Source organism: Mixophyes fleayi, chromosome 6 (genome assembly GCF_038048845.1).
Source record: "Mixophyes fleayi isolate aMixFle1 chromosome 6, aMixFle1.hap1, whole genome shotgun sequence".
Taxonomy (NCBI): Eukaryota; Metazoa; Chordata; class Amphibia; order Anura; family Limnodynastidae; genus Mixophyes; species Mixophyes fleayi.
This window is the reverse complement of record NC_134407.1, coordinates 127,301,113-127,320,434: the sequence shown is the minus strand read 5'-3', so window position 1 is coordinate 127,320,434 and position 19,322 is coordinate 127,301,113. Positions and strand designations below refer to the sequence as shown.

General features: G+C 40.1%; 1 protein-coding gene across 1 annotated transcript in view; it reads left to right on the top strand.

Annotated features, from left to right (window-relative positions):
* PREX1 (phosphatidylinositol-3,4,5-trisphosphate dependent Rac exchange factor 1) overlaps window positions 1-19,322 on the top strand; it is a 192,644-nt gene that overhangs the window by 170,333 nt on the left and 2,989 nt on the right. Inside the window, exons 26-39 of the mRNA XM_075176396.1 lie at window positions 155-358; window positions 2,902-2,990; window positions 3,752-3,834; window positions 4,834-4,924; window positions 5,942-6,070; window positions 6,449-6,490; window positions 7,566-7,783; window positions 9,097-9,196; window positions 10,377-10,520; window positions 11,298-11,415; window positions 12,561-12,618; window positions 18,203-18,390; window positions 18,732-18,834; window positions 18,972-19,039. Coding sequence (XP_075032497.1) covers window positions 155-358; window positions 2,902-2,990; window positions 3,752-3,834; window positions 4,834-4,924; window positions 5,942-6,070; window positions 6,449-6,490; window positions 7,566-7,783; window positions 9,097-9,196; window positions 10,377-10,520; window positions 11,298-11,415; window positions 12,561-12,618; window positions 18,203-18,390; window positions 18,732-18,834; window positions 18,972-19,039 — 1,635 coding nt within the window. The remainder of the gene's footprint in view (window positions 1-154; window positions 359-2,901; window positions 2,991-3,751; window positions 3,835-4,833; window positions 4,925-5,941; window positions 6,071-6,448; window positions 6,491-7,565; window positions 7,784-9,096; window positions 9,197-10,376; window positions 10,521-11,297; window positions 11,416-12,560; window positions 12,619-18,202; window positions 18,391-18,731; window positions 18,835-18,971; window positions 19,040-19,322) is intronic.

Here is a 19,322-nt window from a genome sequence, read left to right as displayed (position 1 = left end):
ATTATTAGTTATATTAGACATATACAAAGGGAAAATAAAAAAAACATGGTTAGAGTTCCTCTGATGGTTCCAGTGTTATGTATGTTTCTGGTGGGAAGGACTGGGCATCTTTCTATAAACTAAGTTCAGTATGTGAATTCTCCAATCTCTGCAGGCTACTGTCCACTATAACGGAGCCCCTGGAGGCTGAGGCTGTGTGTGAGGCCATGTCCACGAACGGGACACCCCCTTCCTCCTTGGTAACGGATGACGGAGACAGGGCAGAGCCGGGAGGTGTAAAGAAAGTTTGTTTCATGGTGTCTGAGGAGGATCAAGAAGATTCAGGGCACGACACTGTGAGTTACAGAGACTCCTATAGGTCAGTTCTCATTTTTAAACAAATTATTTATGAAGTATGCATTATTACGTTTATTATGTTGCTTATTGGTTTTCGAGTGTCTGAATAAAAAAAATTCATTATATGCACTACTTTTTTTATTTGTGCAAATGTGCCTAATATGCCTCTTAGCGCATTTCAAGGTGCACACCCAATTCTTGGAACTGCCTTGGTAAAAGGGGGATGTGCTTAGCGAGGGGGCATCAGAACTGTGGTTATTACATTTGCCACTTCTCTGTGTTTTTTTTTATTACATTGGTAGACTGCGCTTTTTCATCAAGTGTAACTGCAGGCGGCAAAATGTGTCCCATTAAATGTATAGAAGGTTGCCTGGTTTCCTTCATTCCCGGGCAGGTGGGAAAGTAACGTGCATTTGTAAGGAGAAAAATGAAGTGCTGCCAGCTGTAAAATGGGGAACACCTCCATAAGTGTGCCTTCTTCACCCCTGCCATCTTATTTAAATTATCTCACCCCCATCAAGTTGTTTTTGTACTTTGGTACATAACTAAACACATACTGAGCAAGTAATGCACCAATCCACCCAGCTCCTACCATGTGCAACTAGTAGTTGCCTACTAACTATTGTGCTCTCACTGCATTTTGGTCTGCACATCACTGAGGAGTAATATTATATTGGGTGCACCAATCATGCAGCCAAAAAGGCAAGTGATATCATAAAGAACATCTGCCCTGCAAATTTCTACTTTTGCACAATCAAAAATGGGTCACGAAACAATAATTCTGTTGTACAGGCCTATCTGTAATTTACTGACGTAGTACGACCTCAGGCAGTTACTACAGTATTTCTTACTCAACCAAAACGATCCATATTGTACGGAAGGTCTTTGTGGAATTGGCGACTCGATATCCAGAGTGGGTTGTAATATATTATAGTACTCTCTGGGTGTCAGTTGTAAAGTAATCAATGAAGTCTTTTCTCTTCAGAGGATCTTGTACCACCTGATATAATTATAATGATATTAGAAGTCTGCAGGCAAAGATGACTTATAATATATTGTTAACTACCGTAGTGGATACATTATTCCCTATACAACCTTTAAGCTAGTCAAATGACCCTCTATAGTACAGCAATGTCCTCATGTAAAATTGTGTTTTTCACTCGCACTTTAGAAATTCATACACTCAGCAATGTGCAATTATGACAGCATTATAGTCTTCTATACTATCATTTTTTGCTGTTGAGCATGCAATACATACAATGATGGCTGAATGTCTACATCTAGTGTTGCTCATGTTGGCCACATGGGGGAGTTAGTTGCTCCGATCCTGGTCTTCATTGTACACGATGTACATTTGCCGACAAATGCTGTGTTACGTGTATACTGCATTGTGATGCCCATATTAGTAGTGATTCTAATAAATTATTAGACATTAATGTCAATATTTGTGTTTAATGTGGTTTTCATATTCTAAAGGCCATAATAAGTAACAAATGCTGTATGTGGACTTATCTGCATTGATTACTGCAGCAAAATATTCCCCAAATCTGAATAACTTGTTTCCAGGTAAAACGCCCCATAGCTGTAAATAGAAATTTGTGTGTAAATTATTTTAACAATTAACATTCATATACAATTAGCTTGTACTTTCTGTTTAGTACTTGTTTAGTATGTGAAACACTAGTCTTGTATAGATTTATAATATAATCCTGTTTATATTTGTTTATTTCTACTTAAATCCAGGTTATGTCATTAATTGATGATTAATAATAAATATAGTGTCTTTGTTCATTTGAGTTGACTATTCGTGTTGGAGTCCAGCCATATTATATTCCTTACAATACAATGTGAGGTGACACTTCTTCCTTTCTCGGTGTAGGGACATTAGGGATTTTTCGATGCTAAGAGCTATATTTAGGCAGAAATACACTTGACAGAGGTTCTCTGATTCTGCTGCTGAGTTATGGCTCTCACTCACAGACATCAATCTCCTGGTTGCTAGTCAACGAGGGCAAGATGGAATGGATATAAAATAGTTAATTTTCTGACCTCGTGGAAAATCACCTATTGCTGCCCCCTTGTTATTCAGAATTGTGCTTGAGAGCCCTTGTTCCGCTCGTCATTACCTGCTGAATATGGCTTTGTAGACAACACACTTGTCACATAGAGCACATTATTAGCTGTGTGCTGCTATGATCATTCTGAACATCTGATAGAGCTTCATAATTGGGGACCCAGGCCCGAACAGGAGTTAGTTGATCAATTATAGCAAAACCATATAAATGACTTTCTTCCATTTTCCCTCCTCCCCAGTTGATCTTGTGATTGTATTTTGTAGTAAATATGGTCAATTTCATTAGAGTTTTATAAGAATCTTGATCATTTCCTAAGTGCTATTAAAATATAGTTTTCTTTTATAAGCTGTATATGTAACATCTAGACCATAGGGATACATTTATACGACATGCATCATTGTATGATTGGTGCGGTAACTGTGAAAAATTTGGAATGCTGAAGAGACATAACATTGTACACAATTTCTAATCCTTTCTTCGCTCTTTGCAGTGAATGTAATAGCAATCGGGATTCGGTCCTGTCGTACACAAGCGTGCGCAGTAACAGCTCTTACCTGGGGAGCGACGAGATGGGATCAGGTACAATATCTGTTTAGCTCATTTCATAATGATGTTACAATAAATTGAAATGTACCTGGGTAAAAGGAATTTGATCATGTATACTGCTGTACACCTCTGGGGATATCTGTGTATCTTTCATGTATATCCGTATATCTCTTATATCCATTTATAGCTTTGTAAATCTCTGTATACTTTAGCTTACGTTACCCCTGTATTATTATTATTACTTGGTATTTATATAAAATCAACATATTACACAGGACTTTGCAATATGGGAAAATTGCAGTACACACTGATACAAGAGGTATAGAGGTGCCTGTCCTGTCCAGTTTAATATCTCTTGTATCGCTGTATACCTTAGGTATTTCTTTCTGGTGTCTTGGTAGTGTAGTAAGATAATTTGCTCCTATCCTGACGCTGTATCTAGATGGCCTTTGACGGTGTCAGAGAAGGAGGACACCGATTCATCTGGAATTCTATTCGTATAAAAAGTGCCCCATGCCCCCTGCCACTGTAGTTAGAACATTTCTTTCCAGCATTTATTATTCACCAGCTGCTTATATAACCAGGCCGTGTATGAGGTTGTGTAGTGTGTGAGTGACAGGATTGTTTTGCTCCAGACACACAAAGGGAATGAGAGATATTGGAGCCCTGAATGTATTTGACCTCCAGATAAAATCTGTTACTGGCCACCATTACTCTTCACCTTTATACACACACGGTAGTAGATGCCTCTGTATTGTCTCCTTTTCTAATAATCCCTATTGCTGTGTGATCAGGGGACGAGCTGCCCTGTGATATGCGGATCCCATCAGACAAACAGGACAAACTGCATGGCTGCCTAGAGCATCTCTTTAACCAGGTAACTGTCACTTCTGTCTGTAATATTACACTTACATGGATGATTAGTAGAGTTATTCCGCAGTAGTACACATTTCTACATAGGAGAGTGGCGTGTAACAGATTCTTCAGCTCCAACTCAAAGATTTATCATAGCTGCGGTATTCAGCTCCTGGCTCAGCTCATTCAGAAATGTTATCATCTAGAAGAGAAGTCATGTGATCCTAACTGTTTAAATAAATTCTATAATATGGTGTAAATCCTAGGTTCTCAACCTGTGGTATGTGTACCCCAAGGGCTAATTTAGGTAGATGCAAGAGACATTTCAGTCTGTTAAATGTAATGCTATTTTGAGTTATATCTATTAGTAAGTAATAAAGCTTTGATGAAACTAGTTAGAAGGGTACTTTCAAAACATGTAAATGCAAGAGGCACGTCTTGGTATACATTTATTCAGATGAGGAGGGACTCTGAATCAATGTACACACACCAGGCGGTACTTAGTATAAACAAACACACTTTAGAGGTACTCCGTAAACATTTACCATCACACAAGCTTAAGCGGACAATTTTGAGAAACCCAGGTGTAGAGCTCCCTCTGCTGGCTGAAAGGAAGCAACACCTGTATATGATGAGGAATCTTAGCTTGTTAAATGTAAGAATGTCACTAAATAAGATACTTTTCTGCTTTCTCTTTTTTTTTTTTAGCAATACAGAGAATATGTTGTCATTTACATCAGTCCACGCCCTATTGTAGCGTACAATCTAAAGTCCAAACCCCACACACACATTTTGTCAGAAGTCAATTAATCCACCAGTATGTTTTTGGACTGGGAGAGGAAAGAGGAGCAGTCTTCTATTCTAGAAAGCAGACACTACTGTATTTCTATCTTGTTATGGACATCTAGAGATAATAAGCGAGTTCTTTTTCACTGCTTAGTGTTGCAGGGAACCAGAAGTGTAAAATGAAAGCCTGATATGGTTTGCCTCTTACGTTTCTCCTTTCTGCTCCTCTCTGTAGGTGGATGCAATCATAACACTCCTCAAAGGAAACATCATGTCTAAGGCCTTTGAAGAGACAAAGCACTTTCCAATGGAACACAGCTTGCAAGGTGACTGACAGCAGAACAATCAATGAATGATTCACTACTGGGAAATTAGAGTTACAAAACCAGACTTTCCTAGTTCCATAATTAGTACTTTTCCAAGTCTGATGGAGACAAGCAAACATCACTAAGCCTCCAGAGTATCTTGTCAGCCAATCAGGACTTTCCAGTTTGTGTTGGAGTCTGATTGGCTGACATGTTTCCACTGAGATGAGATTAGGAAGAAACATCTCAGCTGAAGCGTACAAACTGAAAGTGGCTGGAAAATTGTGAACTATTTCTCTCTGACCTAGTATTTCTCTTTTAGATGGCTGTTATGTACACACTTGTGTAAGCAGAAATAAGGACAGATTGTAGACTGGACAATAATGTTCTTTACACAGATTATTCACAATTATACACAATTGTCTATTATACATACCCGACACTTCTTTATATGTTTATACAATTTGCTTGCATTGGTGTAAGATCTTTCATAAACTTGTTTTTCCCATGGTAGGTTATTTATTATCTTGTTAGTTTCTGTAAACTGTTAAGCAGAAAATGAATCTGATCATAAAAATCATACTTGTTACTGTCTCAGTCAGTTTCCTCTAATTAACATGTGTTCCTTATGCCCAGTGAACACATGTATGAGATGTTTATGACCAATGCATTTTTAGTAAAGGTCCCATTTAAATCCTGGCTATATAAAAGCATATAAAAAGACAGAATATGAAGCACTTGGATTATATGACGGGAAGATGGGGCATAATCTGGGTCAATTGGCCCAATATCACACCAAGTGAATAGTGAACCTGTACGAGATTTGACTGCTCAGCCGGTGCACCAAATAGCTGGATCTCCTCGAACCTGGCAGCCAAATGACAAGAAATTTGGCCAAACATGGATAGATCCTGTTTTCTTGACACCTTTTATTATTGTTTTCCATTGCATATATGGTCCAGCATCTGATTTTTTTTGTATCCCCATGTTGTGATCTTAATGGAAGAATTTTCTGTATTTGTATATTTTACCCCGCAGAATTCCAGAAAAAGGAAGAGTGGACTATTAAGTGTAGGAGCATGATTCAGATCAGCATTCGAGAAGATCCGTGGAACCTGCCAAACTCCATCAAAACTTTGGTGGAGAGTATACAGAAATATGTGGAAGGTATGTACAACTGAGACATGTCAAAGAGAGACAGTATGTGGCCTCTGTCATCTTATTTATTTATGATCACAGTATTTGTTTAAATTTGCACAGGGAGAGTTCACTTATTTTCCCTCCAAATGACATTCACTTGCTTGCACTGCTGAGAGTTAAAAGGCAGCAATATGGTTGAAACCATCATTATCCTTAGTTTTAGAATAGTGTTGGCTGGATGAAAAAAATAATATAATGTTAAATTGTATTGCAGAAATTGATCGTATAGGACGGATTGTACACGTCATCATTGTCACTTTACATTTCTAGATTTAACTATGTTCTGTGCAACTAGTTTGGAGACCAGTTTGATTGGTGGTATTTAGTTTTCATTCTGTTTTCCAGATGGGAAGAACCAGCTTCTCTTGGCCCTGCTGAAATGCACAGGTACTCTCCATGTTAATTTAGCTGAATGATATATTATATAATTTAATTATTGTGGGTACAGACATAAAAACCCCATCTCCACAAGCCACATTAATTACAACAACATCATAATATATTTTGTGTCAATTATTTATTTAAATAACATTAATTGATAAAAAAGATTTTTTACCAAGAAATACATTGATTCTTTCCTTTGTACATAATACATTGCAGCTGGCGACCCGATTTCTGTCTCCATTTTCTTTACCTATTTCTCCTTTTTGTAATATGTTTGTGGCTACTCCCTTTCTGAAGCTCCTCTAAATGAGCCCCTGAATCCTGGCACTAGGTTTTTTCCTTTCAATTGTTACATATACATTGAAATTCAGAGAGGAGAATCATTGCAATCATAACTTAAAATTAAAATATAAAATAGGAACAGACCGTAAAAGCAACATTTTTGGAATTTAATACCTGACTGGAGGGAGCTTTCTCTGCTAGTTTTTAGGAAAGTCACCATATGTGTGCACCCTGTGTAATCAAATTATGATTGTCACCAGTTCTCATACCTGCCCCTCAGTCATATGTTATGTAGCAGGAGATACTTTTTTCTTGGAGCCTAACGTTACTCTTTCAGCACTGCCTGTGCGTTATATCCACTCAGCGCAATGCAAGCAGATTTTTATTACCATCTGCGGAGCTCAGCCACACTAAACCCAATCCCACTGCTGGCCTGGCTCTCAATGACTGCCTTGTTATGGGCTCCTTAACATGGGAGCTGATGGATGGAATGACCTGGAAGTGCTGACAGAGTGGTGTCCATATAACAAGTTAACAAGTATCCTTTTCTTGCAGTGTCCTATTTCTATATAAGTGTGATTTTCAAAGCTTTTGTACTTTTTCAGTTCTCTGTAATCAAAATATACGCCCCAAACACTTGTGTTTCACAAGTGATGTAATTCCCCCTAAGTGAATGTCCACACTTCTACCAGTCCCTTCATACAAATCCTAGGGTTGCACTGTTTGGGTTGTATTGTCTATGCATATGTCATGTCGTCTATGAGGATTCTTAGTAGTAATCTTCTCTTGTTCCTAGATACTGCCCTGCAAGTCAGACGAGACGCCATTTTCTGTCAGACGCTGGTAGCCGCCATCTGCACTTTTACAGAGCAGCTCATGGCCGCTCTCAACTACCGATACAACAATAATGGCGAGTACGAGGAGAGTAGCCGGGAGGCAAGCAGAAAGTGGTTGGAACAGATCGCAGTCACAGGGGTCCTACTTAGCTACCAGTCACTTTTGTCACCCAATGTGGTAAATATATCTAACTTCATAGTACTCTCTTTGTGTTTCACAAATCCACTTTCATTAGGGGAAATTTGCAGATGGTGGACATCCATTGTGCTTATCCTTTCCATTTTTGAGTTCATATGTATGCAAATTATGAACCCCACCCACTTTGGTGAAATTAGATGGGGGTTCAGACTGGTCCAGCCACACATTACACAAGTAAATTCTAACTGTGTTGATTCAGAGAAAGATAAAACACAGCCCCAGCGAGGTGTCTGCCAATAACTTTACATGGGAAAAAACATCTGAAACTGTTTTATGTCACATAAGAAACAGTGTATCCTGTAGTGAAATATAAAGCCTATGGAGACAGGTTTCTTGACAAGTGGTCAGAGATATGTAATATATATCCTAGTAACAATTCTGTTGACTGCTGCTACACAAAGAGCATATGTGTTCCACAATTCTGGAATCTGGAGCCATCAGTGGGTTCCAACTACCCTCCTCTGTCCGAATTATATATCCTTATATTTTATTGGATCTATGTTGGTCAGGCGAACAGATTTAGTCAGGTACCGTCACGATTTAGGATGGGTGTATATGTAGATGTAAGTATATAGATGAGTACACATATATGTGTATATGTAGGTGCATGTATATGGATGTAGAAGTGTGTAAGTATATGGGGTACACACATACATCCAATGGCCAAAGTGAAGTATATGAGTAAATGTTTGCACATATTTGGAAGTGTATGCCAGTTCATGAATGTATCAGTATATATGTGCACATATATGTAGATATATGCAAGTTCATGGATGTATCAGTAGATGTAAGCATGTATTTGGATTTAGATGTATATAAGTATATGGATGTATATATATATATGTATGTATGTATTCATGTACTGTACCACAGCTGCACCAATTTCCAGAAGAAGTCATGAACAAGTACAACAAAGCATAAAAGCGCTTACATTCTACATATGAGAGGGTGTATTGTGTGCATATTCACCCAGTGGGGGCTCACAGGTAACCGTTATGTATTTGGTTTAAGCTTCCAGTGGTCGGGGTACTGTTTCAATCTGGACACAGAGGGAGAGAATTCTGGAGATAAGGAGCTGGAAGAGTGCAGTTAGCATGAGAAGAGTGCGGGTAATGGAAGAAAAGTGTGATGAGAGTTTGCGTGAACTGTGCAGTGAACGTAAGAGACAGGTGATGTGAGAAGAGTGCAAGGGATGTAAGAAAGAGGTGATGTGGGTGCGCGGAATGATGATGTAATTGAAGCAGTGAAGGCACTGACATGTCCTCACACATTTCCTCACATATGTGTTACAGAAAGAAGAGCGGATCATGCTGGAAGATATTAAAGCGACACTTCAAGACCTGGATAAAGTGGTTTTTTACTTCAAACAGATGGATGAAACTCTTGTAGCAAGTAAGAATTTACAATAACTAACTGGCCACTCATGCAGATCATCATGCAACTCACAACTCACACAGTAAAAGTAGTACTACCCTACCCCAAAGGAGGTATAATCCCTTTTTGCTCTGGAGCGCTGTCTCAGCCATTGAGCCACACTGGGCTTGGTCCCAACCTTGCTAGCAGAGGAGTGAACAATGTCCTCCTGCTTTCTTCAGATCCACATAGTAGCAAAGACAGTGGAGGCGTAACAGCTCCAATCCTCGATACAATCCTGAACCAGTCCAACTGGAGCCGTAAGCCCTAACCCCTAGTTAGCCTGTCCAAAGTAGTATGTAGAACAGGGGCCCGGGCGACTGAGCTCCCTCTTTTAAGCCCACTTCTGTTCCTGCGGTCATGTGACCTCCGTGAGGCTGTTTTCTGATAACAATTCCCCACTGGACAATGTGTACCTGCATTACAGAGGGTGTCCACTGTGCCTACCCCAAGTGCTCGGATTACAACAAACACCCTGGAAAGCTGCAGAAGGAGAATGGACAACACATTTGTCTGTCCATGAAAGATAACTCACTAAAGCCTGGGTCCCATCCCTGATATAACCCATGCGTGTCTTTTTGGGCAACAGTGGCTCTATGGCTCATTGGTAATTCTGGCTCAACGTGTAAAGCAAACTTATGCACCGCGCTCCACCAGACCAGGCTGCATGAGCTAATTACAGCAGCAATGGGACTAAGGTATCACTCCTTAAATACAAAATATACAAAAACACAGGATGTCTCCTATGCGCTGATAATAGCCTTGAAACGCTATACAGAAAACTGGTTGTTCATTACAGTATAAGCATTGCATTTATGTCGATAACAAAGGACACAATATTTGTAAAGTCCAATTAGCTCTAAACATAGAATAAAACCTATCTGGATAGGGGATAAGTTCACCTGTGAGAAATTAAAATGTAAGTTAGATTAATAAAACATGTAGGTATCTTTGGAGATTAGCCCCCACCCGTTGTTTGTTTTAATATTAAAAATACTCAAATATTATTTATTGAATTGTAGAAATACTTAAATATTAATCCCACTTGTTTTCTACTTATCACTTCCTTTCACTAACTTCGGTTGGCCTGTGAATAATGTGTAAATTAATGTGTAAATTATTCCACACATAGGTTGATGTATTCTGTATTCTCTTGCAGACACAGCAGTTTTCCATCACATAGAGGGCAGCCGACAGTCCCTCAAAGTTATCTTTTACCTGGACAGTTTCCACTTCTCAAAATTACCAACCAGATTTGAACACGGGGGCTGTTTAAAGCTTCAGTCTGTGCTGTTCACAAAAGGTATTGCGCACTAACTCGGCTTAGCATTGTGCGAGGGGGACTTCTGTCGTTGGTGCAGAAAGGGATATGTTAGTGCCTACTACCTATCATCTGCCATTTATTAAATACAGATAGTTTTCCTCATGTTCCCCATGTTATAAATTCTGCAGAATGGCAAGTTTATAGTCACAAGATAATTGATACTAAAGTAATGCTCAGTGTGTCAATTTCTGTTTAATTTACCAAAAATGACCACACACACGTATATATTATTTAATACCATGTTATATTTTTACTACACGTGTTACATAAAACTGCACCATTTGGGTTTTTTTAAGTCTCTAATGTGCAACTAAGGGGATCAGAACATTTTAAGATAACATTGTGTTCAAATTTTTCCCTAATCAGGTGAAAAGTATCCAAAAACCACATGAAAATAGCAGAATTTCACTGGAATGGAATTACATTTAGTCCGATACAGGCACACATAGTTGCTGTTACAAATAGATGTTAAACAGTGGTGTGATTTAAGTAAAGTAAATCTGGTGACCTTAGTTGTACTGGTTTTGTTGTACCATTTTTATGTTTTACATTACATTTTGGGAAAGCATTGTGACCATTAATAGATTCTTGTATGACTTGTGTGATTATTTCACAGATTGGGATTTTGTAAATGTAAACATTATAATTTTGTATATTAAATTATTTATTTTACTATTTCATACCATAGATGTTAAATATGTATTAGCCTAATATTATATTAGTTTTGGAAGTTTACACTATATTTTGTAATTGCAGCTATTCAGAGTATGGAAGGTCAGTGCCAGCCTGGAACAAATCTGACACTGGAGGAGATCCAACAACAGATTAACCAGATTTCTCTTGAGAAAGTACAGAATTACTACCGCAAACTCCGGTACATGACACTAGTAAAAGCTGTGGTGTATGGTGGTTAAGGGGGTGTGCAGAAAGGATGGTTTTAGTGTAGGAGACCTGCAAGAGAAGTCAGAAGTGGAGAGGGAGCTCGCTCTTGCACATCCCCTCCCTACGGCCGCCCGCTCCTGCACATCCCCTCCCTGCGGCCGCCCGCTCCTGCACATCCCCTCCCTGCGGCCGCCCGCTCCTGCACATCCCCTCCCTGCGGCCGCCCGCTCCTGCACATCCCCTCCCTGGGGCCGCCCGCTCCTGCAAATCCCCTCCCTGGGGCCGCCCGCTCCTGCAAATCCCCTCCCTGGGGCCGCCCGCTCCTGCACATCCCCTCCCTGCGGCCGCCCGCTCCTGCACATCCCCTCCCTGCGGCCGCCCGCTCCTGCACATCCCCTCCCTGCGGCCGCCCGCTCCTGCACATCCCCTCCCTGGGGCCGCCCGCTCCTGCACATCCCCTCCCTGGGGCCGCCCGCTCCTGCAAATCCCCTCCCTGGGGCCGCCCGCTCCTGCACATCCCCTCCCTGCGGCCGCCCGCTCCTGCAAATCCCCTCCCTGCGGCCGCCCGCTCCTGCACATCCCCTCCCTGGGGCCGCCCGCTCCTGCACATCCCCTCCCTGGGGCCGCCCGCTCCTGCACATCCCCTCCCTGCGGCCGCCCGCTCCTGCACATCCCTTCCCTACGGCAGTTCTCTCTTGCACGCTGCCTTCTCTACTACCGCCCTTTCTATGCATTACCTTCTTTACCACATCTACGTTTTGATCTAGGACTAAAGAGTAAAAAAGTTGTTCACATTTTGCCTTTCTGTTATCTCTTTCTCTTGTAACACATTTTGATATGTGGTGGAAAATGTTTTCCTGGACACATGTATGAGCACCACTAAATAATTTTCTATAATGAACGTCCTCTTACTCATCACCAAAGCACAATATTTCTAGATCACAAAATTCACACACAGCAGTGAGATACCTTGTACATCTGGTGCAAAAGTTAAAAGAATAACTCATTTACCAATGCAGTTTCTGGTAGTAAATAACCCTCAGTGATTGCTAACCAAATCCATCGTTTGATGAGTCCTGTCCAGGAGGCTGCCATGTGTAACCATGTGTATTTTTTTATTTTATTTTTTTATTTCAGGGCATTTTACCTTGAAAAGTCTACAGATTCCAACACCACAGCCATTAAAATAGACCAGGTAACTGTGAGAATTACCCAGACACTTATTACTATGAACATGTATGAAACTTTTTCATTTTTTGTAGTGTAAAGAAACAGCATATCATACGTTGATGGAAGTGGTTGTAGACCATCTGCCCACGTGTTTTGTATCAGGTATTGAAGTTTTAGTTGCCGTTCCAAGCCTTATATATGGCTATTGGGGAGTTTCCAAGGCACGTTAAGTGTGGTTAACTGGGGAGACAATTGAATGTAAATGGCTATTGTGGCTTTCTGGTCTCTGGCAATGGTGAGCAATGGTTGTCCTTGAATTTGTGCTTGAAGTGCTTTTCACTGGTGTACCGATTTCCTTAGAAGTTTCCTATTTTTTTTGGCAGATTTTGTCTTTTTGATCTTTCTTCCGTTGTATGTTTATCGCTAGTTTGCAATGCTAGTCTATAGTAGTGATACTCGGCTCTTATCTTGCTGTGAATTTATAGCTCTGTTGCAATGCTCTTATGTCTGTGGTTCTAATGAGTAGCTAAGGTGGAAATTAAATTAATGCATTTGCTAATAAATTAACGGCAAACTAAGACCATTTATTACAAAAAATACTTTTTTGGTGATTTTATGTGTAGTTTGAAAGGTGAGATTTACTAAAGGCCACATAAAATGCAATGTTTTTAAACTGATTTTTTTAAATGGGCAGAAAAATGGCAATTTTTTAGACCTGGGTCCAATAGGCGAGATAGCTTACACCGCATGCGATTTGAGCGATCTTGTCTGTCAGTTTGTTAAATAAATGATTAAAGAAAAACCCTCCCCTCCTGTAACAGTCCGTCTTGCTCAGCATCAGGCGCAGTCTGCTAGGAGAAGGGGCCCAAACGAACAATAGGGCCTCCACAACTAGACAGGCCCAGCCCAATGCTAAGTAATACTGGTACCCCTGGCAGGTGGGTATCAGGGTAAAAATTTTAAAATATAGTGGTCCCCTTGTTAAATAAATTAATAAAATGGCCCCTGGTTTATAAATAAATAATATGGCCTACAGCTCACTAGAGAATATATAGTGCCTCTGTTGGATTTCTAATTAATTCTAGTGCCTATTGTATAAATTAATTTTTTATTGGCTCTTTCCCATAATTAAAAAAATAAAGATGTTTCCCTAATAAATACTTACCTGTAATTTTTTTCTGATCTTAATCCAACGTAATCCATGATAGAAGAAGATCACAGGTAAGTAATATTAGGGAAACCTCTTTATATTTAAACTATGTGGGCCAATGAGTGCTCACCATAGCCAGACATTAACATGAAAAGCAGCAATAGCTATTTACTTTCAACTGATTGCTCAATTAGTCACACCTGAATGCCCCTTGCAGCTTATTTAAGAGTTAAAGTGGTGGGACCATGAAGCAAGGTCTGACTTTCTCTGAGAGAGTGTGCAGGGAAAGTTTACTTGAAAAAGCTGATGATAGCGTTTAGTTATGAACACTCCCAGGTTATTTTTTTGCAATCAGCAATTAAACGGGAATTTCTGCTCTAGGGAAGCTTTGTTCGCTTGAGGGATATCATTAATTGGATTTGCTATAGTCAATAAAACATTGTCAGCATATAGAGCCAATTTATGTTCCGTGGTGCCCACATGAATACCAGATATCTCTCTGTTAGGCCGTATCCTGGCTGCCATCGGTTCTATGACAAGAACGGAAATAAGCACAGAGAGGAACTAACCTTTTCGCCTGCCGTTGGGGTTCCCGAACAGAGCTGAGATTAGACTGTTAGCTGATACGTTACCAGAAAGGAAGTGATATAAGGCTGAATGCATCTCAGAAATTTACCCATCAATCCCAGAACCCCATACATGAATGGCCAGGATATTGGATCGAATGTTTTTTTTGTAGTCTTAACGTCATTTTACCATCATGAATGAAGGGGATCAGGTTCACAGCCCTCCTGGTGTTTTCTGGGGCCTGCCTCCCTGGAATAAAATCCACTTGGCCAGGATAAATTAATGATGGCAAGAGGGAATTCAGTCTGTTAGTTAATATATTGGCATAAAATTTTGAACCAACATTGAGGAGAGAAATCAGACTATAATTAGAGCATTGGGTATGGTCTTTCTCAGGCTTCAGGATCCGTTATATTTGCTAAAGTGGTAGCTGAATCAAAGGAGCCCCCCTCTAATACTTTATTAAAGAAGTCTGTTAAATGAGAAACAAGGACCTCCACAAATTTGTTATATTATTGAGCTGTGGAAGCCATCAGGAGCAGGGGGGGGATGAGCTTCTTCTTGTGTGGTGTCTGAATTTAAGGAGGAGAGTTGGGACATGGTAAGTTTAAGAAGGAAAGTACCAGCTAGATATGTCTCTAAATTGTGAGAGGTTAGGTCTGCCCGTGGTGTTCACCCTGGTAGGTTATATTGGGAGGAATAAAACTCGCAAAATTCATTTACAATTTCAATGGGGTCATAAGTGATGGACCTACAGTGTTATTTTTTGGAGTTTTTCAATCTGACCAAGGGCCCTTTGCTGCCGTAATCTTCTAGCTAACATGGAATCCGCTTTGTCGGCCTTATTAGAAGCATTGCAGAGGCTTCTGCATGATAGAGGCTGCTCTACGAGAAGAAGCATATTTAATTGACCTTTGAGAGTCTCATTGTAAGAGAGCAGGTTATTATTGGGGTTTTGTTTATGTTGATATAATAATGACGAGACTTGCCATTTAAGGGAGGCCACTTCTGCGTCAGCTAATTTCTTAGCCGCTGAGGCTACTCTAATGAATTGGCCACGTATAGTAGCTTTATGAGCTTCCCATACGACTCTTGGCGCAATATCTGGTGACAAATTCTCCATAATATAATCAGGCACCGCCATTTTGGTTCTAGAGAAAACTGCTTACCTTGTAGTCGAGTATGGGTACCGTAAGGTGTGTTTCCTGCAGAAAAACATCTGCTTTTTCCCACCTGCAGACTCCCAGGACCATAATATGCTTATGAGGGGAATTGGGACAGTTGACATTAATAAAAAGGGTTTTCAGAGCCATAATAAAATAATGAGGTTGGGTCATCCTTTGGAAAGATAACGATGAGTTTGCTGCAGAGACAAAGAATCTGAGAACACAAGAGGGGGAAAAAAGAGGTGGAAAGAGAGTAAGCCACATGGGGAGAAGGGAGGGATAGAAGGGAGAGGAAGGCTTATTTAAACAAAGGAACCCTTAAGGGGTTCGGAGCTATAATATGCAAAAGTTGTAGAACGATGTACCACAATAGTACAGGGTATAGGAATAGAATAGGTAAGGGAGGGGAAAGAGTGGAGAACCTACCTCTGTTAGTAGACATGTTAAAGGTTTAAGTTAAGAAAGGAGGAGGGGTATAGGAGACAGTAACAAGTGTATGTAGTCACAATAACATATCAAAACAAAGATTTGTACCGTAGTTAAACTCACCAATAAGGCGCTTTGAACTGGATATTGGGTTAAAGAAGTCGAAATGTAGTCTAACCAAAAACATACTAGTAGGTTAATTGGCTACTATCAAAATTGACCCTAGTCTCTACCTGTCTGTCTGTCTCCCTGTGTGTGAGTGTGTGTCTATATTAGGGAATTTAGACTGAGCTCCAGTGGGGCAGGGACAGATGTGAATGAGTTCTCTGTACAGCGCTGCGGAATTAGTGGCGCTATATAAATAAATGGTGATGATGATGAAGATAGAGACTAGAGGAGTGTAAGGTGCAAAGTAGAGAAATATAACAGATTGAAAGGCCTTCACATCGTATGAATAGAAAAAAAAATTAAATATTCAGTGTGAGAGCAGTCCGAATAGTAACAACGTAAAAATAAACCAGTAAGAACATTTAAGGAACTAAAACAAAGAACTATGGCATCTGCCATCTAAAGGAAAGCCTCATGAGTTTGCAATGGTGTAAAGCAGCAACTGGAGAGAATAGCAACTGTCTCATGGTGGTGCCACATCTCGGTCTCTGTGTCTGTTTACTCTTGACTATTAAGGTGTTGGAGGATTTGACATTGGGGTTTTGAGTTACTGGTCTCGGAAAGATGAGGTTCCTATATGATGTCAAGTCTATTGAGAAGATCTTGTCCCTGTTCCAGGATTTTCACAGAGTGAGAAGAGTTAGCTGCCAGGACTTGCAGTTGTAAGGGGAAGCCCCAGCGATATCTGATGATGTGTTGTTGTAGAATTCTTGTAACCTCCCTCCATTTTTGAATAGTGGAAAAAGCCAAGTCTTGCAATAGTTGTATGTCCATATTCTGGAAAGTTATGCCTGGTAGCCAAAAGTATCAGTTCTTTGGTACGGTAGTAATGTAGACGGACAATGATATTACGTGAAGTTTGAGTAGTGGTAGGCCTGGCTCTGTGAGCCCGATGGGCCCTGTCCATGAGATAATCTGTTCCAGAGTGTTCTGGAAGGATATTCTTGAAGAGGTCTTTTAAGGAAGCGTTGCAGTTCTGAAGCAGAAATAGTTTCTGATACATTTCCGGATTCTGAGGTTGGTACGACGGGAATAGTTTTTTTGGCAGTCCTCTGCTTCTCTTTTATTGTGTAATCTGTTTTAGATTCTACTGGAAGTAAGAGACTCAGATTTAAGTTACTGATAGTCTGCCGCAATACAGAGTGAGACAACACAAGCTGCAAAAATATTTTGTTTTGGTTTAAGACAGTGGAAGAAAAGTTGGTAATTAAAGTTCTGGGAATCAACACAGATGTCAAGCGTCGCTGTGATTTAGTTGCTTATCCATCAGAAGGGAAGTCTTTTGCTTTGTGCGTAGAATGTAGTACAGTAGAGAAATCAAACGGCTGGTTTATAAAAATAAGCGCTAAATAGATCAGTAGTATAGGCGTAACTTGAGACCACTAGATGGCAGTGGCAGCATAGTGCTCTTAAAAACAGTTCAAGTGCTTGCTAATTGCAGATTTTAGAATTGGAGCCACCGGGAAGTAAGTAGAAGTGGAGATATTTGCCTTAATATAAGGTACAGCTTTGCTTTGGAATGATGTACGTGTGATGGTGCAAGTGGCTACTAGGTGACAACAGGCTTTAGAAGATTAGAGAGATATGAGCCTGATAATTGGGAGAGGTGAAAAGAGCCAGAGGACCCAGTAATGATATGTGGAATTGAGATTGCAGAGGCCTCACACAGTGTGGTATTTATAAGACTATAGGTATACGTAAAAGAAAGCTATCAAAAAACAGAAACTAATGGTGGAGTACAGCAGGTGTGTTTCCTCCTTATTTTTGTCCCAGGAGCTATATGCCATCCCAGGGAGTTGGCAGTTCACACTGGGGTCATTTATACAACTAATTTCTGAATGCTCTAATGTTTTATGTGTGAGAGACACTGGGGGTAATTTATTAAAATAACTAAGAATTATTTACTTGAAATTATTGGTACATGTGACAAAGACATATCCAAAGTGGCGTGTGTGCATTTTTATTTTATGCTACAGCAGAGCCTTCATCACTGTGTTGTATCATAAGGGTCGTGGTTTCAGGGTATAGCTTTTTTAGAGTTTCTATAAATGTCCTTCATTGAGAGCCCACAAGTGACTCTGCTTTCTGCTATACAAATGATAACGGATTTATACTAATTTGTCTTTCCACAGTTGATTCGCCCCATAAATGCCTTGGATGAGCTTTGCAGGCTGATGAAATCTTTCATCACCCCAAAACAGCCTCCGTCAGAATACTGTAAAAACAATATGCTAGGAGCCGGTCTTCTGCCCATATCTTCTGAGCTCTGTTATCGTCTGGGGGCTTGCCAGATTGTCATGTGTGGCACTGGGATGCAAAGGTAAGTGGCACCATACCTGTAGTTGTTAGGGTAATTACGCCACCTATTGGCAAAAAGACAAACTGACTCTGATAATTACACTTCATTAATATTTGTAGAGCAATACATACTCAACTGTATCTCCCATTAGTGGATTTTATAATAATGATTAATATAGAGAGGATTTCCACTATTGGTTGTTCCTTTATCATAACTGTTAGGAGATTGTAGTTCTATTTAAATAGAAGGGATTTTCTGGAAGTGTAAGGGTCAACACCTGTCACCTCCTGTGAGTTATTACTTTTAACTAGAAAAATTAGCTGTTGAGGTTGTGACCTAATGTCCTGTTCCACTTTGCGCAGGAGCACATTAAGTGTGTCTCTAGAACAGGCTGCAATCCTGGCCCGCAGTCACGGACTGCTCCCCAAGTGCATCATGCAGGCGATGGACATTATGAGAAAACAAGTGAGTATTGACTGCCAGATATTGATCTGTTTTGATTATAAAGGAAGTAATCATTTATCCAATTATCAAAGAACAGATGTGGCATTTACAATAACTGTCTTCCCTTGCAAACCATTTTTTTTGTTTTTGTTGTTTAGGGTCCTCGTGTTGAAATCTCAGCTAAAAATTTAAAAGTCAGGGATCAAATTTTGCAGCCGCCGCCACGGTAAGTTCAAGTCATAATAATAGAGTACAAGGTGTGGCCACTTCACTATTTGCAGATATATGAATAAAAAAAAAAGGTGGTCTCTGGAACTCAATTTCATTGTGTCCCCGCCATTTATTTTGTACCTACCACCCTGAATGAGTTGTGGATCGCCTTGGACAGCACTGTTAGTAATTATTCACAAATATATATGTAAAAGTTCAAGAATATATCAGGACTGAATAGATTTGATATAAAGCTGTGATATGGGTGGAATATTTCTGTTCCTATGCACACCAGACTT